The sequence below is a fragment of the Pseudorca crassidens genome, chromosome 7 (assembly GCF_039906515.1).
Source record: "Pseudorca crassidens isolate mPseCra1 chromosome 7, mPseCra1.hap1, whole genome shotgun sequence".
NCBI classification, from domain to species: domain Eukaryota; kingdom Metazoa; phylum Chordata; class Mammalia; order Artiodactyla; family Delphinidae; genus Pseudorca; species Pseudorca crassidens.
This window is the reverse complement of record NC_090302.1, coordinates 20,762,715-20,785,941: the sequence shown is the minus strand read 5'-3', so window position 1 is coordinate 20,785,941 and position 23,227 is coordinate 20,762,715. Positions and strand designations below refer to the sequence as shown.

At 40.8% G+C, this 23,227-nt stretch overlaps 1 protein-coding gene across 5 annotated transcripts in view; it reads right to left on the bottom strand.

Annotated features, from left to right (window-relative positions):
* FKBP15 (FKBP prolyl isomerase family member 15) overlaps positions 1-23,175 on the bottom strand; it is a 55,649-nt gene extending 32,474 nt beyond the window's left edge. For 2 of the 5 annotated variants that reach the window (XM_067743602.1, XM_067743606.1), the window contains exons 1-8: positions 22,943-23,173; positions 14,379-14,494; positions 9,114-9,198; positions 8,659-8,728; positions 4,948-5,022; positions 4,371-4,469; positions 2,449-2,598; positions 1,258-1,326 (exon numbers count right to left, since the gene is read on the bottom strand). In XM_067743602.1, coding sequence (XP_067599703.1) covers positions 1,258-1,326; positions 2,449-2,598; positions 4,371-4,469; positions 4,948-5,022; positions 8,659-8,728; positions 9,114-9,198; positions 14,379-14,494; positions 22,943-22,995 — 717 coding nt within the window. In that variant the 5' untranslated portion in view covers positions 22,996-23,173. Of the gene's footprint in view, positions 1-1,257; positions 1,327-2,448; positions 2,599-4,370; positions 4,470-4,947; positions 5,023-8,658; positions 8,729-9,113; positions 9,199-14,378; positions 14,495-22,942 lie in introns of all 5 variants that reach the window. The other 3 variants (XM_067743603.1, XM_067743604.1, XM_067743605.1) reach the window with 3 other exon arrangements.
* Between the last annotated feature and the right edge of the window lie 52 nt (positions 23,176-23,227).

Here is a 23,227-nt window from a genome sequence, read left to right as displayed (position 1 = left end):
AGACAAAACAAAGTACAGGATCATCGGGTTTATATTCCCCCCTCCCCACTGGTTATAAGAATATCTAGAATACTGCTTCTCAATTCACTTGTAAAAGACAGCATATCCAGGGCTGTATGAAATATACTTACCTTAGATGATGAGAGAAATTGGAACAGAAGAATGGCATTAAAATAGAAATAAAAGCTATCACTTATTAAACACATTTTTCTAAGTACTTTGCTAAGTGCTTTACTTCCATTATGTTGTTTAATCCCTAAAATAACTTCATAAGGTTAATAGCAATATCTCCATTTTACAGAAGAGAAAATTGAGGCTTAAAGAGGTTAAGTAACTAGCCCAAGATCAGTTAGTAAATTGTTAAGCCAAGATTTCAACACTAGATGAGTCTAACTTTAAGGGTCATGCCCCAACTGCTATGATCTACAGGAAAAAGTTTCTAAGGGATTCTGGGAAAAGGAGTCATAAACAAAGCTATGGAGAAAACCATTCTGCCACATGGATAAATGAGTACTTTACAACGCATCAGTATGTCCTGACACAATGACACCCCACGTGTGTAAAATACTCTTTTTTTTTTTTTTAATATTTATTTATTTGGCTGCTCCAGGTCTTAGTTGCAGCACACGGGATCTTTTTTGCCACGTGCTGGATCTTTAGTTGCGGCATGCAGGCTCTTAGTTGCAGCTTGAGGGATCTAGTTCCCTGACCAGGGATTGAACCCAGGACCCCTGCATTGGGAGTGTGGAGTCTTGACCACTGGACCACCAGCGAAGTCCCTAAAATACTCTTTACTTTATAAAATGCTTCCACAGTTGCTAACGAAGAAATTCACAACATGAACCCAGGTCCTCAGACTCCAATCCCAGTGTTCCTCCTGCTATGTTGTACTTGCTTCCCACCATGATTTAAAGCATCCCAGACAAATCAGAATCACCCATTATGATACACTTCTAGAAGAAACAGTTTCACCTCTTTCTCAATTAGGCGATAGGAAGAATTTAATAGTTCCCTCAGAACCAAAGGATGAAAAATAAAATGTAGGGACTAGAGAAAAGAAATGTACCCTTCTTCAATATATTGTCTCACAGGTAAAAATTTCCCAAATGTAGGTAACATAGCACATTTTTCTCTTCCTATTTTTTTAACCAAGCCTTTCCAGATTCTCCAAAAATATACCCAGGTTAGAAATTTTACAAAGTAAGCCCACTGCAACTGATAAACCCATATATAATAAGAACACAGTTAAGCCTTTACCTTGATGACTTTTCCTGATCCTAATTTCAGGCGAAGCAGCTTATCTTTGTTAGCAGTGGAGTCAAAAACCTGAAAGTTGATCAAAATAAACAAGATTAGCCAATTTCAAAAATAATAATAATCATTATGATATTCAACTTAATACACACCAGCACAGTACTTCTGAAATAGGTAATGTCAAATAAACTGGAAAAATACTTCTTAAAAGACCTGAAAAGAAGAGACCACATCATGGCTAAAGGTGTTATCACACTGAATATCTCTGAGGCAAGGATTTTCCAGGTTTAGAAAAAAATAAACTTCTCCTACCAAGTGTTTAAAAATATTTTCATCTATAAAGAATTTTCAGATAAATTATCTCATTTGATGCCAACAGCCGTCCTGCCAAGAAAGCAGGGTGAGCACCACTAAGCTCCATTCACAGGAAAAAAAAATTAAGAGCTTAAATGACTTGACAAAGTCAAGTTAGGATAAAATTGGGACGTGAATCCACATTTTTTGGACTCATAGTCGAAAGCTCTTTCTATCACACCACACTACTTTTGAGGGCTTAATAATAAAAAAACAAAACAAGCCCAATCTATTCACAGTATCTAGTATAAGAAAACGGAAAAGGGCTTCCCTGGTGGCACAGTGGTTGAGAGTCCGCCTGCCGATGCAGGGGACACGGGTTCGTGCCCCGGTCCGGGAGGATCCCACGTGCTGTGGAGTGGCTGGGCCCGTGAGCCGTGGCCGCTGAGCCTGCGCGTCCGGAGCCTGTGCTCCACAGCGGGAGAGGCCACAACAGTGAGAGGCCCACGTACCGCAAAAAAAAAAAAAAAAAGAAAAGAAGAAACGAAAAACGGAGAAACAACTGTGAGAAAGTCTAAAAAGTTTTAAAACCTAATCCCCTAAGAATATATTCAAGTTTAAAACTGGTATAGGAAGAGACATACATATGAACAATTACCAAAAATGACACTCGCAAAACTGGTTTCCTTTCTCTAAGTAGAAGAGACATAGTGGCACTGAGCAGATTTTATACATTAGCATTTCATGGCTATGCCCCAAAAGCAGTTGTAGAGACTAAAGCAGGGCTCCTCAAAGATTTCTATTTGCCAAAAGCAGCAGTTCATAGTAATAACACCTTACATTTGAATAGCTCTCATGCTATTTAAATTACAAAAGAACTTGCAGGATACATTTTCTTACCTGGCCCAGTCCGTGATTCTGAAAGAGCCAGCTGGTATAGGCCACTTCCAAAGAATCTCCAACTTCTACAGCAGGGCCTTCTACTACAATAAGGTCCTGTGACAGCACTGAATCCAGGGAAGAGGTGCTGTTGCACTTGGCGATGCATACCTGTGCGATGAAGTCAAAGCAGCATAAACTTAGTTTAAGCTCAGTAAGTACTCACTCAGTTATTGCTAATGTTCTTTTCCAAACAGTGGCACCCACTAGCAAAACAGCTTACATGTTCAGAAGTAAACCATTCCAAAGTCAGTAATCTCGCCAGGAATCAAAGTGCCTAAGAAGTATGGTTTTGGAGTCATACTGTCTGGGTACAGATCTGGGCACTGTCACTTATTAACTTGTGACCTCAGCCAAATAACTTAACTGCTGTGAACCTTATTTCAGAGTTTTTTTTTGTAAGATGGAGATAAAAGCTTTGCATATTTCCTAGGGTAGTTATGAAGACTGAGCTAATACAAGTAGAGTACTTGGCACAGTGCCTGGCAAATAACAGTAAGTACACAATAAACATTAGCTATCATTACTATATTGATTTACTGCTTCAGTGTTTGGGAACCTGTGAAAGCTAGGGGAGCCGCTAAAAAATTTCAAAATGCATTTCTAAAGACAATAAAATAAAGGCCCTTTACAAAACCATGCTGTATTCCCAGAATTCATATCTCTACCACCTACAGATTTACCCATATTGCCTTAGCACAGATTCTAGGCAAGGAATTCAGATACATCTTTATGAATAATTTTTCTATAGTCAATGTTTAAACATAGTATACCTTAGAAACTTGCTACTCATTTTCTTTAAAAAAGTTTCGTTATCGCAATCACAGAAACGCTAACTAAAACAATGAGAAGTCATTTTTTATCAAGCGAATAAGACTAAGAAGGAAAAAAGATAGTAATTCTAAATGCTGGCAAAGGCATAGTGAGAGAATGACAGGGATGTAAAATTGTACAATCTCTCTGAAAAGCAGTGTGCCAAAGTGTATACAGAACCTAAAAATATATGAACCCTTTGATTCAATCTTTCACTTCTTCTAGACTAAAAAATAATCAGAGGGAAAAAAAAAGACAGATTTGTATACAAATCTGTATAGCAAAGATGCTCACTACAGTATCATTTATCTCAGAGACTGAAAATAATCTAACTGCCTAAAAGTAAGGGAATGATTAAATAAATTAAGGAACATTCATGTTATGCAGTTTTCAAAAATGTTTCTAAATAATTTTTCATGAGGTGAGGAAAGATGCATTTTACATCATTAAATAAAATAAGCAAGAGCTCTTAAAGGGCTATAACTACTTATGTAACTCATGAATAGAAAAAAATGAAACATTAACAGTGATTACTTTGGGTAGTAAGATTATGAATGATTTTTTTAAAAACATGCTTTTCTAAATTTTCTATAATGACCATGAAATAACTTTAAAAAATTCTCTTGAAACACTACTTTAAAAAGATAGTTGTGGGCTTCCCTGGCGGCGCAGTGGTTGAGAGTCCGCCTGCCGATGCAGGGGACACGGGTTCGTGCCCCGGTCCGAGAAGATCGCACATGCCGCGGAGCGGCTGGGCCCATTAGCCACAGCCGCTGAGCCTGCGCGTCCAGAGCCTGTGCTCCGCAATGGGAGAGGCCACAACAGTGAGAGGCCAGCGTACAGCAAAAAAAAAAAAAAAAAAAGAGTTGTGTTTATTCCTTAAGATAATTTATGAAGTGGAAAGTGTTTTAAAGATGTAAGTTTACATTTAGCCTTTTTTTTCTCCTTAAAGTCTCATTTTCAAGCAATTTCAATAAGTATTCTTATTATTTCCCTAAAATACAGTAAGCACAACTGATGAATTTAGTGGGTTTTTTAATGCTTGTCACTAAAAAATATATAGATATTACCTGTTTATTGAACTCCACAGCAGCCTTTTCAGACTCAAACATGATGGACCAGTTTTGTCTCTGATCATCATAAAAGGTGCTATAGTTATTGGGCCGAACCTGGGGAAAGGAGAAATGTTGGGATAACTCAACTGCAGGCAGTGTAGCAGATAAATCTGGCTGCCTAAGCTCATGTAGAAGGGCCTTGACTCAGGTGGACCCAAAGAGAGCTATCAGGGAACTTTCTTCTTCCCTCCCACCCTCCACCAATCACCCCTTAGTCCACATTCCCAGAAGGCAGCCAAGAGACCTTTCCAAGAAGCTCTGTTAAGATATCCACTCTGGGGAATTCCCTGGCAGTTCAGTGGTTAGGACTTGGTGCTCTCACTGCTGAGGCCCCGGGTTTAAGCCCTGGTCAGGGAACTAAGATCCCCCCAAGCCACAAAGCACAGCCAAAAAAAGGAAAAAAAAAAAAAAGCTATCCACTCTGCTCTCCAGAGCGGAAGTAGTGGATCTAGTTCCCACCAGGTATGCATAGATCAATCTCTCCTATAAACCAATCCCAAAGGATTGATGATTCCAATACAGGAAGCCTTACCATTAGCTCAAAGTTCAGATGAATCCTGGCAACAGTAACTGGCTGTTGCTGACTGATGTAAAGAAGAATCCTATACTGTACTCAAGCAAAGATGGGCAGGAAAAAAAGAGAGAACAGAAATTAAAAGGCAATACAAAATCAGCAGTAAGATGTCAGGAGTCAGGCTTCATATAGGCATAAAACTCAAAACTCAGTTCATCCCTTAAAGCTTAAAGTTTAACTTACATCTTCTCACCATCCACTTTAATCTCTTCTCATTTTGACCCTACTCTTTAACTATAGTTAGCTATGTCTTTATTTTGTTGGTGTTTTTATTTGTATGAGGGGTGACTATGAGATATACAAACGGCCAACAGGTACATGAAAAGGTGTTCAACATCATTAGGCATTAGGATAATGCAAATTAAAACCACTATAAGGTACTACTTCACACTTATTAGAATGGCTATAAAAAAAAGGAAAAATAATAAAGTGTTGGCAGGGTAGTAGAGAAACTGGAACCCTCATATATTGCTTGTGGGAATGTAAAACAGTATGGATGCTGTAGAAACAGTCTGGCAGTTCCTCAAAAAGCTAAACAAGGAATTACTATATGACACAGAAATTTCACTCCTAGTATACATGCCAAAGAACTGAAAACAGGGACTCAAACATACACTTATACGTCAATGTTCATTGCCTGTTATTCACAATAGTCAAAAGGTGGAAACAACCAAGTGTCCAAATGATGGATGGATAAATAAAATGTGTTATATACATACAATAGAATATTATATAGCCATAAAAAATAATGAAGTTCTGATACATGCTACAACATGGATGAATCTTGAGAAAACATTCTGCTAAGTGAAATAAGCCAGACAAACACTGTATGATTCCACTTATATGAAATACCTGGGGTAGGCAAATTCATAGAGATAGAAAGTAGATTAGAGGTTACCAGGGAGTAAGGGAAGGGGGATGGGGAGTTATTGCTTCGTGATTACAGATTTTCTGTTTGGGGTGACCAAAAAATGGAAATAGTGGTGATGGTTGCTCAATACTGTGAATGTAATTTATGCAACTGAACTGTACACTTAAAAATGGTTAAAATGGCAAATTTTATGTCTCCTATATATTTACTACACACACAAATACACACACACACACACACACACACACAAATTAAAATTCAACCCCAGAAGGGAGGGAGGGACTGACTATGGGGGCTCATACACAATCTTGCACCAGAAAGGACTTTCTTTACCCTATGTGAAGCAGATAGAGTGAGGAGCTAATCTTACAGACTGAGCTGGTCAGGAAAGGATCACAGATTTACTAAGAGCTGGTCCATTTCTGGTTGTCCCTACTCTTGAGCACTATCTTCGTAAGCTTCTGATTAAGAGTCTGGAAGGTCTCTGACTCCTCAGTCTTGACTTTTCTGCCCATCAGAGATTCTGAGCTGAGATTCTTTAGCCTCCTCCCCATGAAGTTCAAAATCTAGCACATGTATTGAGAGGAAGGTTGTTGCTTTCCCACCCTACAGTAGGATTTTATCTCCTATGCCCCACAAGATTGCAGAAGTTTCCCTCTGCTTTCTGGCACAGCCCTTGGACTTCCACACCACCTCCAAACTCATTAAATGTCCCACGGGGGGGCTTCCCTGGTGGCGCAGTGGTTGAGAGTCCGCCTGCCGATGCAGGGGACATGGGTTCATGCCCCGGTCTGGGAAGATCCCACATGCCGCGGAGTGGCTGGGCCTGTGAGCCATGGCCGCTGAGCCTGCGAGTCCAGAGCCTGTGCTCCACAACGGGAGAGGCCGCAACAGTGAGAGGCCCGCGTACCGCAAAAAAAAAAAAAAAAAAAAGTCCCATGGGGAAAAACTAATCTTGTGTTTGGAGCTCCTCTAGTTTTTACCAATGTCTCTTTCCCCCAGTAGTCTCTCTCTGTTTGGGACATACCTGATGTTTAGTCTACTCGTAAGCATCAGCAAAGGTCCCCAGGGAAGAGGAAACACTCAGTTCATTGGCTCTTTCCTCTCAAAATTTTAGTTCATCTAGTCCTCATAATTTCCATAGCTCTCTAATGAATTTTAAAACATAATTTTTGCAATTTATCTGTCTTTTTATAATGGTCACAGTGGGACTGTTGCCTGCCACAACATGCTACATCCTATCTGGAGGTGAAGGGTGATGAAGTCCCAATACCAGATTTTTGAAATCCAAATGGCAACTCCTAATGAATTAATAGATCTAGATAATAATCAACAATGGCTGCTAACATAACAAAATGAGAGACAATCAGACATTATTTACCTCCCAAAGGGCGAATGAAAGAGATTTCAGGAACACAGTAACCAACTACAATGCATGGACCTTATTAGATTAAAACAAACTTTAAAAAAAAGAGAGAGAGAGATAATCAGGGAAATTTGAATACTAACTGGTAGAGAATGAGATCAAAGAATTATTGTAGGTTTTGTTTAGGTGCGATAATGGCGTAATGGTTGTGTTTTTAAAAATCCTTACCTTGTAGAGATACATACTAAAATATTTACAGCTAAAACTGTATGCTGGAGATTTATTCAAAATAATCGGAGCAGGGGAAGAAGGAAAACAGGCTGCAGTTGAGATGAAACAAGATTAATAACTGCTAGAGACCGGTAATGGGTATCTGGGTGTTTGTTATTCTTGACCCACCATTTTTATAGGTGTTTCCAAATTTCCAAAATTAAGCTTTTTGTTTGTTTTTAATACAAATGAGTGTTGTCCATTATGTTAGTTACCCTGAACAGGTCATCTTCTCTCTCAGTGTCTCAGAGTCTCTGAGGTGCATGGACTCCATGTTACCTGGACCTCTGAAATTCTATTATTTCTTTTTTTTTAATAGATTTATTTAATTTATTTGTTTGTTTATTTACTTTTTGGCTGCGTTGGGTCTTCATTGCTATGCATGGGCTTTCTCTAGTTGCGGCGAGCGGGGGCTACTCTCCGTTGCAGTGCAAGGGCTTCTCATTGCAGTGGCTTCTCTTGTTGTGGAGCACAGGCTCTAGGCGCGCGGGCTTCAGTAGTTGTGGCGCGCGGGCTAAGTAGTTGTGGCGCATGGGCTTAGTTGCTCCACGGCATGTGGGATCTTCCCGGACCAGGGCTCGAACCCATGTCCCCTGCATTGGCAGGCGGATTCTTAACCACTGAGCCACCAGGGAAGCCCTCTATTATTTCTTATGCATATTTCAACAATGTTCAAAACCTTCTGGAGCAGAATTTGAAGCTAGATACAACCCACAAAAGGAAATCAGTCTCCACACTTCTATCCACATCTTTTTGACTCAAACCAGTATTTTGCTGTGTGATCGACTACCCAACTCATCAAACTTTCAAAGGATAAACGGTGGTCATGCTCTAAGTGGTACACTAAATGTTGTTCACTACCTAAAAAAAGGATGTCCTCGGTAAACGGTTTACTCTGAAACTCTCCAAATTCTTACGCTAGATCCATTTCACAAAGGTCAAACTTACTGACTTTGAGCAGTTGAATTTGTTTTAATACACAACAGTAAGCAAAATGTGACTATAAATATTATTATATATCTAACATTAAAAATTCACATTCAGTACAAACAATCAATCTAATCCTCTGATATGTAAGACATCAGACAAGTCCCGATAAAAACCGGCTCACTGATATAATTTGGGACACGTGAATATACATGAGACAAGGAGGCAATCTTACCTCTCTGGCTGTGTGATTTCCCAGGACTGCAGCACCAAATTTGCCCTGCTTTACATATTGACCATTTGTGCTACAGAAGCAAGAAAAACAGGTATTAATACTTCCTTCAACTAAGTAGAACCAGCTTTCTTTTCTGCCAAAGCTCACATACAACTTCTTTACTCTTTAAACATCTACTATTCATGATTATCTCAGTGGAGTGGCTTTCTTTGAGCGCTTAAAAAGGCAGTTGTTGAGGGTATAAGCAGTTCCTAGAGAAAGTACACAAGATAATGGCTCTTCAAAGTTTTGTGTGCAAAATTCTCCAAATGAAACATTAAAAAGCATTACTGATACTTTGTCTATGGCAGGACTGAGTAGCCATTTTGCAATGAACAGAAAGGCTTACTGCAAAACGCAGGAGCTTAACCCACACCCCCACCAACTTTATAAAGTGTTCCTTCTCAGCTACTTACTAGCGATATGCATGGACTGCTGTTGCAACCAATACTGTGGAAGTGCCTGTTGTGGTGGGTGCTGTTTTTGGTGTCGCCTGATTTCCTGAAGACGAAGAGATGAAGCGGAAAACAAAGTTGTCATTCATTTCTTGCTTGAAACTGATTTTTAACCCTTAAAGCAGCTTCAAAATTCTTCTTTAACCTTGTAGTTAGTGTTACAATGCTTTCATGACCATTGTCCTCATTTGATCCACAAAATGGCCCTATGGCCGTGTCTGGGGATGAGGAAACTGAGGCTCTAAGCCCCCAAGTGCCTTACACGATAACAGTAGCAAGGCTAGGACTAGAACCCAGGATTCTGGCTCCACTCCAAACAAGTCTTTGGGCTGGATGAGAAGCACTGTCTAGAAAACAAGGTTACATTCCATCTTCCTTTTCTCCTTCCAATATTTTGACAGCTTTAATAAATAAAAATGAAGCTGTTTCCCCTTCCCTTACTTCTGGGGTAGAAAACTTATGATATTAAGATTATATCCATTACTTTACTTTTACAGTGGTATAAAGTAACACTAACATTTAAAAATAGTGTATTTAGAGTAAATAACATATTCACACTCACCACATGAATCTGTTGAGAACACAGGCATGGCCATAGCAATCAAGAACTTATTTTCAAAAGTATCCTTGTTTGATTCCTTTTGTGGTTATTAAAAACAAGACAACAGGCCCAAAATGGAGTCACTTAGGCTAAGACCCACCCCACCAAACAGAGATTCAACATAATTACAGTTTTGGCTCTCCCAGAAATGGAATCTTAAACCAGAATGATCTGATCAGCACTAATTAGGTAATCTGTTTGATAGACCTCTGCTATCCCCTAAAGGAAAGTAACCTTGTAATAAGCAACCCACTTTTTTGCCTAGTGTTACACTAGACTCCCCCTTCTGCCTGGTTCCTGCTCCCTTCTGCCTATAAAGGACTTTCATTTTGTCAGAGCCCCTATCTACTAGATTGGATGCTTCTCAATTCATGAATCACTGAATACAGCCAATAAGATCTTTAAAATTTACTCAGCTGAATTTTGTTAACAGTACTGAAATACCTTTTTCTGGTTATAGAGTACATGTACAACTGTAGAAAACTTAGCAAATACAGAAACACATAAAAAAATTACCTATAATCTCACCATCCAAAAATAAACATTAATAATATGATGTATTTATTCCTAGTCCTTTTTCTATACACATAAACTTTCCAGCTTTTTCATCTTTTTTTAAAGAAAATTAATGATTTGACAATCTCCTTTTTTCACTTAGTGTAGGCATTTCCTTATACTTTTCAAAACAGTCTCCAAAACACAAAATAGTCCTAAAAACACTTTTTGATGGTTAAATACTATGTTGACTCTACTAGAATTCATCCAACTTCCTATTGTTTGACATTTCTTTGGGCTGTTTCCAATTTTTCTCTATGATAAATAACACTATGATGAGCGTCCTTAAAATGCACATTTTTGCATGTACCTCTATTTACTTTCTTAGAATTAATTCCCAAAAATGGAATTATGGCATGCAAGAGTGTGAAAATTTTTAAGGTTTTGTTACAACCTGCCCAAATGCCCTTGAGAAATGCCATTACCAGTTTACACTCCCACCAGCAGTTATGAGTAGGCCAGCTTTGCATCCCTGACAGCAAGGGGAGATAATCTTTCTAAATCTTTACCAATGGGATACGGGTGGCATTAGGGAAAGGGGAATGCCACCTGACTGTTGTTTTCATTTGCATTTATTGATTACAGGGAAGGAGAAATTTAACATTTTCTATAGATTTGTATTGGCCATTTACTTTGTTTTATTTTGATGAATTGCCCATTTTATGTTGTTGGCTTATTTTCCTAGTCTGGGTTGTTCTTGTTTTCCTTATTCTTTTGTAAAAACCTACAACATAGTTTTAAATTCAATCAGTACTTTCCAGTTGTATGTAATGCTACAATAAAACTTTTCTCCTGAGAAGCAGTGAATACCAAAAAACGGAGGAACTAAGGCCTCAGTTATCAGGCCAAGTCTGAAACACAGAAAAATTACTGTCTCCCCAAGGTCAGCCTAGCATCCTCCTTCAGGTTAGTTTCAACTTTTCCCAGTACACTCTCATCTCTCTACTTAACACCCTTGTTCATGGATTTGCTAGAGGGATAAGTGAGTCAGATGCCACAATCATGTGATCTTCTCATTGGTTAAACACGTCTTCCTCTCGGAAATCAGTATTGTACAGATTCTTGAATTCCCCGCTCATGAGGACTGCTTTTAATATGTATTTTCAAATCTTTTTTTTTTTCCCAAGGAAAGTTTTCTTGAATTATAGTTTTAGGTGCCTGTTTTCCCCCCCTATTTTTTTTTTTAAATTCTTCAGGGAATATACATATGTATATTCCACACGTTGGAAGTTGTTTGCTATCTTCAATATTGGTCACTTTCCTTTCAAAACTTTTTATCTCTTAAATTTTTTAATTCTTATTTTAAAAACACCCTCTTGTTAACCTTCTATTTCTCTTAAGGCATAATCTGTTGTGTTTATTCATTCTTGTGTTCCTTCTAGTTTAGTCTTCATTTCTGAAATAATTCTTCTGACATCTCTAATTCTTGCCTAAGTCCTGTCACTTACTTCTGAGATTTTAAAATTCTCACTTATGTTCTCATTTCATGTCTTATGTTATTTTCTTAATGGTAATAGGTGGTTTTAGTTTTGATCTATTCAGTAAGAAACATTCTCACAGAGTAGAGCTCTCACTGTAGGGATACTATTCTGCTCCTTGCTCTTATAACTTTGCATGGAGTTTGACTCTGATACTTTTCTATTGTTCATTTTTATGTGAAATTTGCTTTCCTGAACTTTTAGACAGAGGCATGGCTCAGGGTGGCTTTCCTAACTTCGTGGAACTCACTGTTCTGTTGGATACAGAGTTCAAAAAAGCGGGAAGAATGGGCTTCCTCCTGAGACTTCCTGATTCTATTCTAGGGCTACTTTTTTTTTTTTTTTTTTTGGCGGTACACGGGCCTCTCACTGTTGTGGCCTCTCCCGTTGCAGAGCACAGGCTCCGGACACGCAGGCTCAGCAGCCATGGCTCACGGGCCCAGCCGCTCCGCGGCATGTGGGATCCTCCCGGACCGGGGCACGAACCCGTGTCTCCTGCATCGTCAGGCGGACTCTCAACCACTGCGCCACCAGGGAAGCCCTCTAGAGCTACTTTTATCTGGATCTTTTCTTCTTCACTTTCAATATCCCTATCCTCCTTCATTTTAATTCCACTCTCAGCAGGTCCTACTCAGGGTGGGGACCTCTCCTGGAAGGACACCATAGTGGATGAGTTTCAACACTTCATAGGACCAAGACTGCTCCTGTTCTAGTCACCATCATCAACCCCTTGTACTTACCCATAACTAAAATGGGCAAAATGCTTTGCAGTTCCAGCTTGGCCTGCCACATTTCCCATGAACACCTGTTGGCCACTTTGGGTTCGCCCATTCTCAGATTCAAATATTCTCCCATTGCTTCCTTGTTTTCTCCCATGCAAATGTTGACACCACGGAAGCCTTGTGTCCATACCTGCTTGTATTGGGGGCGTTCATAAGGATACCTTTTCAATTGGTTTTATTGTAAATATTATCCAAGGTTTGTCCAGTTGCTCTGTTTTTCTAGAGATCTGAAGAGATTCAAGAACTATGCTGCAGCCACCTCCTTTCCCAAAAAGACTTGTTATATAAATACTCCTTGAACAGAGAGCGTCTCCTGTATTGCAAGTTTTTATTTTATTTGTAAATGCCTACATAAGACAGTAGTTTTAAGTTGAAATGCCTCTATAATTCCCCTTTAAAAGTATAATTAGCTCACAGTTGTTGTTTTCTAATTTTAAAAAGCAAGTTACTTCATTGGGTGGGGACTGAGATTGTTTGTTTTAATCCACATTCATTAATTCAACCACTTTAAACTGAGTTAGAAGTACACTGCTGAGAAGAGTTGTGCCACAGGAAATGTAAAAGCATAGCCTACTAGAAATCTGGCCAGGTTATGGCTTGGAGAACAGGGCCAGCAATCCACAGCAAAGCTGCCAAAAGTGACAGGTAAGACTTAGAGCAGGGGTCAGCAAACATTGTATGTAAAGGGCCAAACAGTAAATATTTTAGACTATGGGCCATACAGTATCTGTAGCAACTGTTCAACTCTAAATATCGTAACAACATTCTCAGTGTTGGCATTGCGCCTAGCATATAAAAGACATTCAATACTTTCTTCTTCATTCAACAAATATTTAATTTAATGTCCCTTACCACCTGTTTTGCTCTGGGCTATTTCTATCAGTCCCTCACTCCTCTTCAGATTCTTACACAAAGACAGCAAAGTGTAGAGGATGGTAGACAAGCTTTGGAGTAAGTCAGATCAGGGTTCAAATTTCAACTCTGTCACTTACTGCTGTATGACCTTAACCATGTGCCTAAACCTCTCTGAGCCTCTAAAATGGTGGTAGTCTCACCTATTTCACAGAAATGTTGTGAGAATTAAATAAGACAATCTAGGTGAAGCACCTGAGACCAAACACATAGGTTTTTTAGAAATATTAGTCCCCCCTTTTCTCCTTTCGTTCAACAAATTTTCATTCAATATGTCTTGTGTTCATCCTGATGAAATGTTCAGGGGATACAGCATTGAGCATCATTCTCTAGTTGGGAAAAATTCACTGTCAGCATATATCTAACCCACCCAGGTGAAAGATGGGAAAAGCAGCTCTTCCTTCTTGCCAAAATATTGGACGGCGCCTACGTAGAGCACCCTGGGCAAAGTTTTGGAGAGTGGTGTCCACATGGGGCAGAAGAGCTTGCCTGTGACCTTCCTCCATCAGTTTCCAAAAAACAGCATACTGGGACTTCCCTGGTGGTGCAGTGGCTAAGACTCTGCGCTCCCAATGCAGGGGGCCTGGGTTCAATCCCTGGCCAGGGAACTAGATCCCACATGCATGCGGCAACTAAGAGTTCGCATGCCACAACTAAGGAGCCCACATGCAACAACTAAAACCCGGCACAACCAAATAAATAAATTAAAAAAAAAAAACAAAAAACAGCATACTACCTAGCCGCCAGAATTCAGGATCTCAGAGCTCAGAGCAGCATGCACCTCGCTGGTGAGCTTGGCCAGACTGATCAAGGAGGGATGACCTGGCATGTCACTTTTAGAAGGTTGTTTATCATTCCAACTAACCTGTCAGGGGCCAATCCTAACCTCTTAACTTACCTGTTGGTGCTGTTCCCTGGCCTTTCTTAGGCTGCTTTGGGGCTGTGTAGTGGAAGAATTCATTTCCATGGCCAGCAGCTGCCTGATCCAGTCCGAAAAGAGAGGCCAATCTGGTACTGTTAGTAGAAAATGAAAATGACATTTCATTTGACATATCTCAAACCTGGAATCATTATAAAAGCTGCTCATGCTCCTACCTCGAACAAATACCTCCTTGACTATATATCCCACCACTCAGTAACAGAAGCAGCAACTAAGTCTCTTCGAAATCAAGATTGTATCTCTGATATGAACAGCATCAAATGACCTTGCCCATCCACAGGACTTTGGTCAAGGCATCTCTTCTTTCTGGACCTCAGTTTCTGCATCTGTAAATTAAGGTGATTAGTCCAGGTGCTCCCTATGGTCTCTTCAAACTGTACATTCTTGCCTTTAGCAGGTCATAGTTCCCTATTTTTCACTAGTTTATTACATTGAAGTAAAACTGTATTACAGGGAATTCCCTGGTGGTCCAGTGGTTAGGACTCCACACTTTCAAAAAATAAAAAAGAAAGAAAGAAAATCACCACCTTTAAAAAAAAAAAAACCATATTACAAACTTACTGCATCAAACATAGTCCCATATATGATTTCATCTTTTATCTTTCACAGCAGAACCATTCTTTTATCATCCCTTGTGATGAATCTTATGCTCCAACTATTCCACTGAAACTGCTGTTACTAAAATCACCAACAACCTATTTGTTAATAAACAGTTTATCGGTCCTTATCTTATTTGGCTTTCATGCTGCCTTTTTACACTGTCAACTAACTTGTTCTTCTTTAAACAAACTCTTCTGATTTCTGTGGGGATACCTGCAGGGGTGCGAGGAGGGACCAGCCCAAATAAGACATCAATAAATGTTAATGGGATCCCTCTCTTATTGTCTTTCCATCTCTCTGGCTCCTCATTTAACTCCTTGGACTCTTCTACTATTGCCCAACCTTTAAATATCCATGTCCCCAAGATTTCATACTCACTCTCCCTTGGCAATCTAATTTATTTACCTTGATATCAGTGCTATCCAAATTCTGATGGTGCTCAAATCTGTATTCCTAGCCCAGAATTTGTTCCTGGGTGCAGACAACACAGATATCCCACAGGGAACATAAATGCAACATGTCCAAACCAGAACTCATATCTTCCAATGCCCAATGCCCAGAAAACCTGTTCTTACTCTTGTGCTCCCTCTCTTGATGAATGACATTTTGTGCCAGGATCCTCAAGACTGCCCCCAGGCTCAGTGATTTGCTAGAAGGACTCACCGGACTTACCATACAATTATAGCATAATGTATTATATATATATATACACACACACACACACACACACACACACACACACTCAGGGCTAAGGTCTATTACAAGGAAATGATACACACCAAAATCAGCAAAGGGAAAAGGCACACTGGAGCAAAGTCCAGAGGAAACCAGGAACAAAATTCCAAAAGTCCTCTTCCAGTGGAGTAACACAGGACATGTTACATTCCTCCAGCAATAAGTTGTAACAACATGTGAGAGTGGTCTGCCAGGAATGCTCATTAGACACTCAGTTCCCAAGGTTTTTTATTGTGGGCTAGTCACATAGAAACCTTCTAACGTGTACCAAAATTCTAGACTCCCAGAAGGAAGATAAGGTTCAGTAATAAACCATATCGTCTGTACAAACAGTGTAGGCACAGTGAGCCGCTCTTATCATTTGTGGAAAGCTTTAGTGTGTGGAACTGTTTACCAATCGAGTTTCCAGCTGCCAGCCAACCCTGTAAGCAAGACTCTCTAAGGATAACCGTCTCAGGTCTACTATGTTAATCCTTTTCTGCAAACACCCACAACCAAAACTGAAATCTGGGCATCGACCTTGACTTTTCTTTCCCCTGGTGTTCATGACCAATCCTCAAGTCCATTTGATCTTACTTGCTATTTCTCGAACTCGTTCACTTCTCCCCAGCCTCACTGACACTTCCCTACTTCAGACCACCATCACATCTACAGAGCTTGAATTCCTGCAGCCACCTCCTGTCCCATCTCCCTACCCTGGTCGTGTCTGCTTCTTATCCATCCTTCCCACTGCACCCACAGTGACCTTTCTCAAAACCAAATTTGACCAAGTCTCTTTCCTCCTTAAAACTCTCAATGATACCTCAATATTACCAAGATAAAAGTCCAAACTCCATAAGACAGTTTTACAAGCCCCTTCAAGACCGCACCTCTCCTTACCTCCCCAGCTTCCTATCTGACCATTTCTCATCTCCAACTGCATGCTACAGTCACACTGTGGAACTTCTAATTTCTCATATAAGGCAAGATCTTTCTAATCTCCAGCTTCTGGATATGCTGTTCTCTCTGCCTGAAACATTCTTCCCCTGGAAGCTGACCCTTAATCTCAAAGTCTAGGTTAGGTGATCTTCCTTGGGGCTCCCACAGAACTCTATACTTCATTCATTCAAGAAATATGCATCAGGGCTTCCCTGGTGGCGCAGTGGTTGAGAGTCCGCCTGCCGAAGCAGGGGACATGGGTTCGTGCCCTGGTCTGGGAAGATCCCACGTGCCGCGGAGCGGCTGGGCCCGTGAGCCATGGCCGCTGAGCCTGCGCGTCCGGAGCCTGTGCTCCGCAACGGGAGAGGCCACAACAGTGAGAGGCCCGCGTACCGCAAAAAAAAAAAAAAGAAAAGAAATATGCATCAGACACTGTGTTAAGTGCTGGGTATACATTGGTGAGCAAAACTCAGTTCTGTTTTCAAGTAGCTTATATACTCTAACAAGGGAATTAGGTATATACTATATAATTGCAAACTATAACATGAGATATATAACAAACAGCTGTTATATGGAGTTACACTCCATAGAGATTAATAAAACTTATTCAGTCTTTATCATCTAACATGGTAATTGGTTACTATTAAATACTGAAACATCCCAACAACTTTTTTTGGTCTCTTTTCCCTGATAATTTTAATGTATAATACATACTAGCATTTTGCAAAATAAATTTAATATGATTTGAAACTATTACCGTGTATTCTCAAGGTAGTGTTGAGTTTCCTGTAAATGGGGCCAACAATGTCTACTTTAAAGGACTAAGAGGTTTAAATGATATTGCAATTATAGAGAGCAGTGCTGGCCTACATTAAGACATAAACAAATGCTAATGAAATTTAGAAAAGACCAAGACTTCTCCTTTTACCCAGGGCAATCTGAGCAGATTCCCTAAAAGAATAAGATTCTAGGAAGTTGAACAATGCCTTTAACCTCCTGAAAAATTTGCAAAGCTTAGAACCTAGTTAAGATTAACAGATTATGCACAAATCATTGATAAGAAAGAATGTCCTTGGTAGCTTCAGTAAACTATGGGTATTGGATTTGCTTTTTTAATTTTGCAGGTGCGTTTTATTTTTTTTAATGTAAAGACAAAAGTGCTGCAGGTAAACTAAGTTTCCACAGATGCCCTAAAGGCCAGCCAATTGATGATTGCAAAATCAATCCAAAAGCCAGGTCAACCTAATTATCTTTCAGATTAATTCTATTTTCTATTATTTTTTTAAAATGAACTCTACACAGACTTAGGGGCATAGGTTTTTTGTAAATTATTACACTTTCCACTTCTGAAGTGTTTTCAAATGTACACATCTCCCTAACTATGTTAGCAAGAATGAGATTGCTAACTCTGGACTTTAGTCTCTAAGTTTATAATTCATAGGAAAAGTCATTCCAGCATTAATCACATTTAAAAAATAAATGTTGGACTTTCCTGGTGGCTCAGTGGTTGGGAGTCTGCCTGCCAATGCAGGGGACACGGGTTTGATCCCTGGTCCAGGAAGATCCCACATGCCGCGAAGCAACTGAGCCCGTGTGCCACAACTACTGAGTCTGCGCTCTACAGGCCGCAAGCCACAACTACTGAAGCCCGCGTGCCGTAGAGCCTGCACCCTGCAACTACTGAGCCCATGCGCCACAACTACTGAAGACCTCACACTCTAGGGCCTGCGTGGTGCAACTACTGAGCCTGCAACTACTGAAGCACACACGCCTAAAGCCTGTGTTCTGTAACAAGAGAAGGCACCACAATGAGAAGCCCGTGCACTGCAACAAAGACTAGTCCCCGCTCGCTGCAATTAGAGAAAGGCTGTGCGCAGCAACAATGACCCAACATAGCCAAAAAATAAAAAAGATTTGTTTAATTTAAAAAATTTAAAAAATGTTAGCCTGTGCATTTAGTTATCAAAGTCTTATCTAACCTTAATTTTATACTCCTTTTCTTTTCTCATTAAAAACAGTAATACAGAACTTCCCTGGTGGTGCAGTGGTTAAGAATCCGTCTGCCAATGCAGTGGACACGGGTTCGAGCCCTGGTCCGGGAAGATCCCACATGCTGCACAGCAACTAAGCCTGTGCACCACAACTATTGAACCTGTGCTCTAGAGCCTGTGAGCCACAACTATGGATCCCGCATGCCACAACCACTGAAACCCGTGAGCCTAGAGCCCATGCTCTGCAACAAGAGAAGCCACCACAATGAGAAGCCCGCACACCGCAACAAAGAGTAGCCCCTGCTCACCACAAATAGAGAAAGCCCACGCGCAGCAACGAAGACCCACACAGCCAAAAATAAAAAACAAAACAACAAAACAGTAATACATGCATTTATGATTTATCAATGTATTTTAATAAACGGGGACTCTTTCAGTTGTTCAAATACTTCTTTTCCAAACTGTGGTATCAAACATTTACTTCTATAATAATAATAAGGCATACAGGCAGTCTGGTGGAAATCTGCTTGCCTGATTTCAAATCTAGGTTCTTTTACTTTTTAGCCGTTTGACCTTGAGCAACTTTCCTCTCTCTGCCTTAATTTCCCCTTTGCAAAATGAGTATAATATTAGTAAAAACTGCCTCAGAGAGTAGTAGAAAGAAATTAATACAATACTGTATATATAGTACTTAGTACAGTACCTTGCACAGAGTAAGTACACAATATGTTTTATACACGTGTCCACATCCTATTACCTTAAAATGTCGATTCAACTCAGATACCCCTAGAAGGAAGAAACCATGCCTGACACAAACTGACCTGCAACTATAAGCTGATATTAGCATAAATACAAACTACAGGATTGGGAAAAGTCTCAAAGATCACCTAGAGCAACCCCATTATTTAATAGACTGGGGAATGGAGAGTCAAGGATGGTAAGTGACTTGTCCATAAAGTCACACTCCTAACTGGGGACAGAATCAACATCAGAATCTAGGCTTTTCAGTATCTTTTAGATACCGAAAATGCTTTCTGATGATCAGTTCCAGATTTCTTTTTTCTACCTCTACACTGGTGATTTATCATCATTATGCTAATCAGATTTGCCTACATATAACTTTTTTTTTTTTTTTTGCAGCGCCGCGTGGCATGTGGGATCTTGGTTCCCCAACCAGGGATCGAACCCACGCCCCCTGCATTGGAAGCACGGAGTCTTAACCACTGGACCACCAGGGAAGTCCCTGCCTAGATATAACTTTTATATAATCTACAACACCGGTATATACATTCCTGGCCCCTTAAGAATGCTTTTTGATTATCATTATTGGATTGTTTTATTCTACTACTAAACTGGAAGTTTCTTAGGGGCAGGAACTGTTCCTTATTCCTATCTGTATTAGCTGAAGCCACGTACCATACACTTAGTAGGCATTCACATATTTCTTCATTTCAAAGTCTCAATGGAAAGAAAGGGCTAAGACCAAAAAAAAAAAAAAACCCACAAACCTTCTGATTACCACTTTACTATTGCTAGGTTAACCATGGACCAAGAGGCCTGGAAATTTGGAACACAGATTATCAATCATCTAGACAGCCATCCTAGGCACTAATACTCTCACTTCTGTTAGGCTTGACTATCTTAAGTGGAATCAAGTAAGTCACACATTTAAGTCAAGATACTTAAAAAATAATAATCAAGTAATATTTACAGTAAATTACAGTTGTACAAGAGGAACTGAAAAGCAGCCGCAGTACTCACTGTCATATGTTTTACTTCCTTAGAGAAAACTGACAAAGGAATAGCTGAATCAGGGAATGTTGGTGAAACTTTCTGTATTCTCAAACTTGATTTAGTTTTTCTGGTTATTATGGGGAACAAAAATAAGTCACCTGTATAACTTCGTTTACTAAGCCTTTTATCATTCAATTAGCTGTTGTCTGTGTTTAGGAGTACAGTCTCCTGCCTAGAACTAGTTTCTCAGGTCCTTAAGGAGCCTGCACAGGAAATCAGCATAGCTGAGCCACCAAGAACTTATCTCAGGCCAGGAACGTGGAGAAGAGCACATGACTGACGTTATCTACCCAGGAATTTTCAGTCAGCAGTGTACTGCTTGTTGCATCAAAGCTGGAAGCCCTAAACTCTACTCAATATTCTTTAATAACCTATATGGAAAAAGAATCTGAAAAAGAATGGATATATATATGTATAACTGAAATACTTTGCTGTACACCTGAAACTAACACAACATTGTAAATCAACTATACTCCAGTATAAAATAAAAATTAAATTAAAAATAAAGTTGGGAGCTGTAACATTCATTTACAGACTTCCCTCAAAGACTTTCACTTAGTGAAGAATGTGAATTTAAAGTGTATATTGTGGGCTTCCCTGATGGCGCAGTGGTTAAGAATCCGCCTCCCAACGCAAGGGACATGGGTTCGAGCCCTGATCCGGGAAGATCTTACATGCCACGGAGCAACTAAGCCTGTGTGCCACAACTACTGAGCCTGTGCTCTAGAGCCCGCAAGCCACAACTACTGAGCAAGGCCGCGCTCCGCAACAAGAGGAGCCCCGCTCGCGCAACTACAGAAAGCCCGCGCACAGCAACGAAGACCCAACACAGCCAAAAATAAGTAAATAAATAAATTTACTAAAAATAAATAAAGTATATCTTGTAAACTTTCAAAAGTCACAGCCATTTACAAAACAAGTTTGTCTGAAAAAACATTAATTCAAATGGCTGACTACACAGTCAACAGCAACAGGCTGGATGTGTGGAAACAGTGAATGTTTTGGGTGGAGTAGGGAAAAAAGGAACCAAAGCACTGCTTAACTCTAAAATAATTGAGCAACTGAAAGAACTCAAGGGGGAACTAAGTGGATGTAGGACATCCAAAGCGAGGGCAGGGGTGGAACAGGGCAGTGAGAGTGAAAAGAGGACTCAGGATGGCTAATGTAGAGCTGATCACAGTGTAAGTCAAAAGATCCTATTTAAGACCAAAAGGGAGCCAGTGTCATTTTAGGTCAATCATGTACTGGACTCTCCATCAGGACTAGGAGCAACCTGAGACCAGAGAGAACAGCTTAATCATTTTTGTAACCTCTAAATATTTCGTAGAATGAGGAGTATATATTGGTGTATTCATCATTCTTCGGTACATTTTTTTTTTTTTTTTTTTTTTTTGCGGTACGCGGGCCTCTCACTGCTGTGGCCTCTCCCGTTGCAGAGCACAGGCTCCGGACGCGCAGGCTCAGCGGCCATGGCTCACGGGCCTAGCCGCTCCGCGGCACGTGGGATCTTCCCGGACCGGGGCACGAACCCGTGTCCCCTGCATCGGCAGGCGGACTCTCAAGCACTGCGCCACCAGGGAAGCCCTTCGGTACATTCTTAAATTGGTTAAACAGATGTTCAAAGAAAGACTCTGCAAGGATCAGAACTTGGCAGCTCACAAGTTTGAAGGGAGTCAAGCTGTCTACCAACACAACATTGATTAGTGGAAGAGAGAAAACCCTGCCTCTTGAAGACCTGTACCCCAGGCTAGTTTATATAGTGACTGGGGACAGGGGACAGCAACTGCAGTTTCTTACATTGGCTTTAGGCTTTACAGTGCAATTTCACAGTCATTATTCACTCAGTAGGCACCTCCTGAGCACTCACTATGTGCCACGGTGAACCGTGCCGAGAGCAGAACAGTATGAACAACGTAAACAGTTCTCGTCCTGTCAGGGCTCAAAATCTAGTAGGTTCTGTGTACAAAGATAAAGGTAAGCACACCTAGTTGTGGGAATAAGTAAGAGAAAGCAATTTATTCTCCCTTGGGGCCGTGGGAGAAAGGAAAGCACCAAAAAGTGACATCCGAGCTAGGCCTTGAAGGATGCTGAAGCTGACCCACCAGCGCCAATTCTGAAGTGTCACCGCCTTGTCCACGGAAAAGAGAAAGTCTCCTATAGGCACCAGCTGACTCATAAAAACTCTGAGACAGGTATTTTCATCAATAATCACCCCCATTTCACAGAAGGAGAAACTGTGACCCAGAAAGCAAAAGTCGAACCCCAGGGTCCTACTGCGCGTCAGGGGAGATGCCAGGTCCAGAATCCAGGTGGACAGACGCAGCACAACTTCGAGCTCTGCCTGGATTCTGAGACCTGTGGAGCACCGGAATGTGGCAAGGGTCTGGACCCGGAAGTTGGGAAGAGGTCTAAGAAAGCGGTCCCTCCAACCGTAAGGCCAGGCTCTCTCAGCCACGCCCTCTGCTCCACGCATGTGTCACTCACCCGCCGCTAGGCGAGAGGAAGTCGGTGTCTTCTTCGTCGCCCGCACCGAACATCCCGCAGCCTTTCGCCCCGCTTCAGGGAAGAAGTCGGAGGGTTTCCGGAGCCTTTCACCGCCGACGTCGTAAAACGCCGCCGCGCCGTGCTGTTTTCCGGCAGGACGAACTCTCGCACTGTGACTCGGCCAGGAGGAGTCTAGGTTCTGGAGAAGGTGGAGCAAAGGCAAATGAGAGGACCTGGAGGGGGAGGCACGCCGCGTGACGAAAGGCTTCTCCGGCCCTTAGAGGC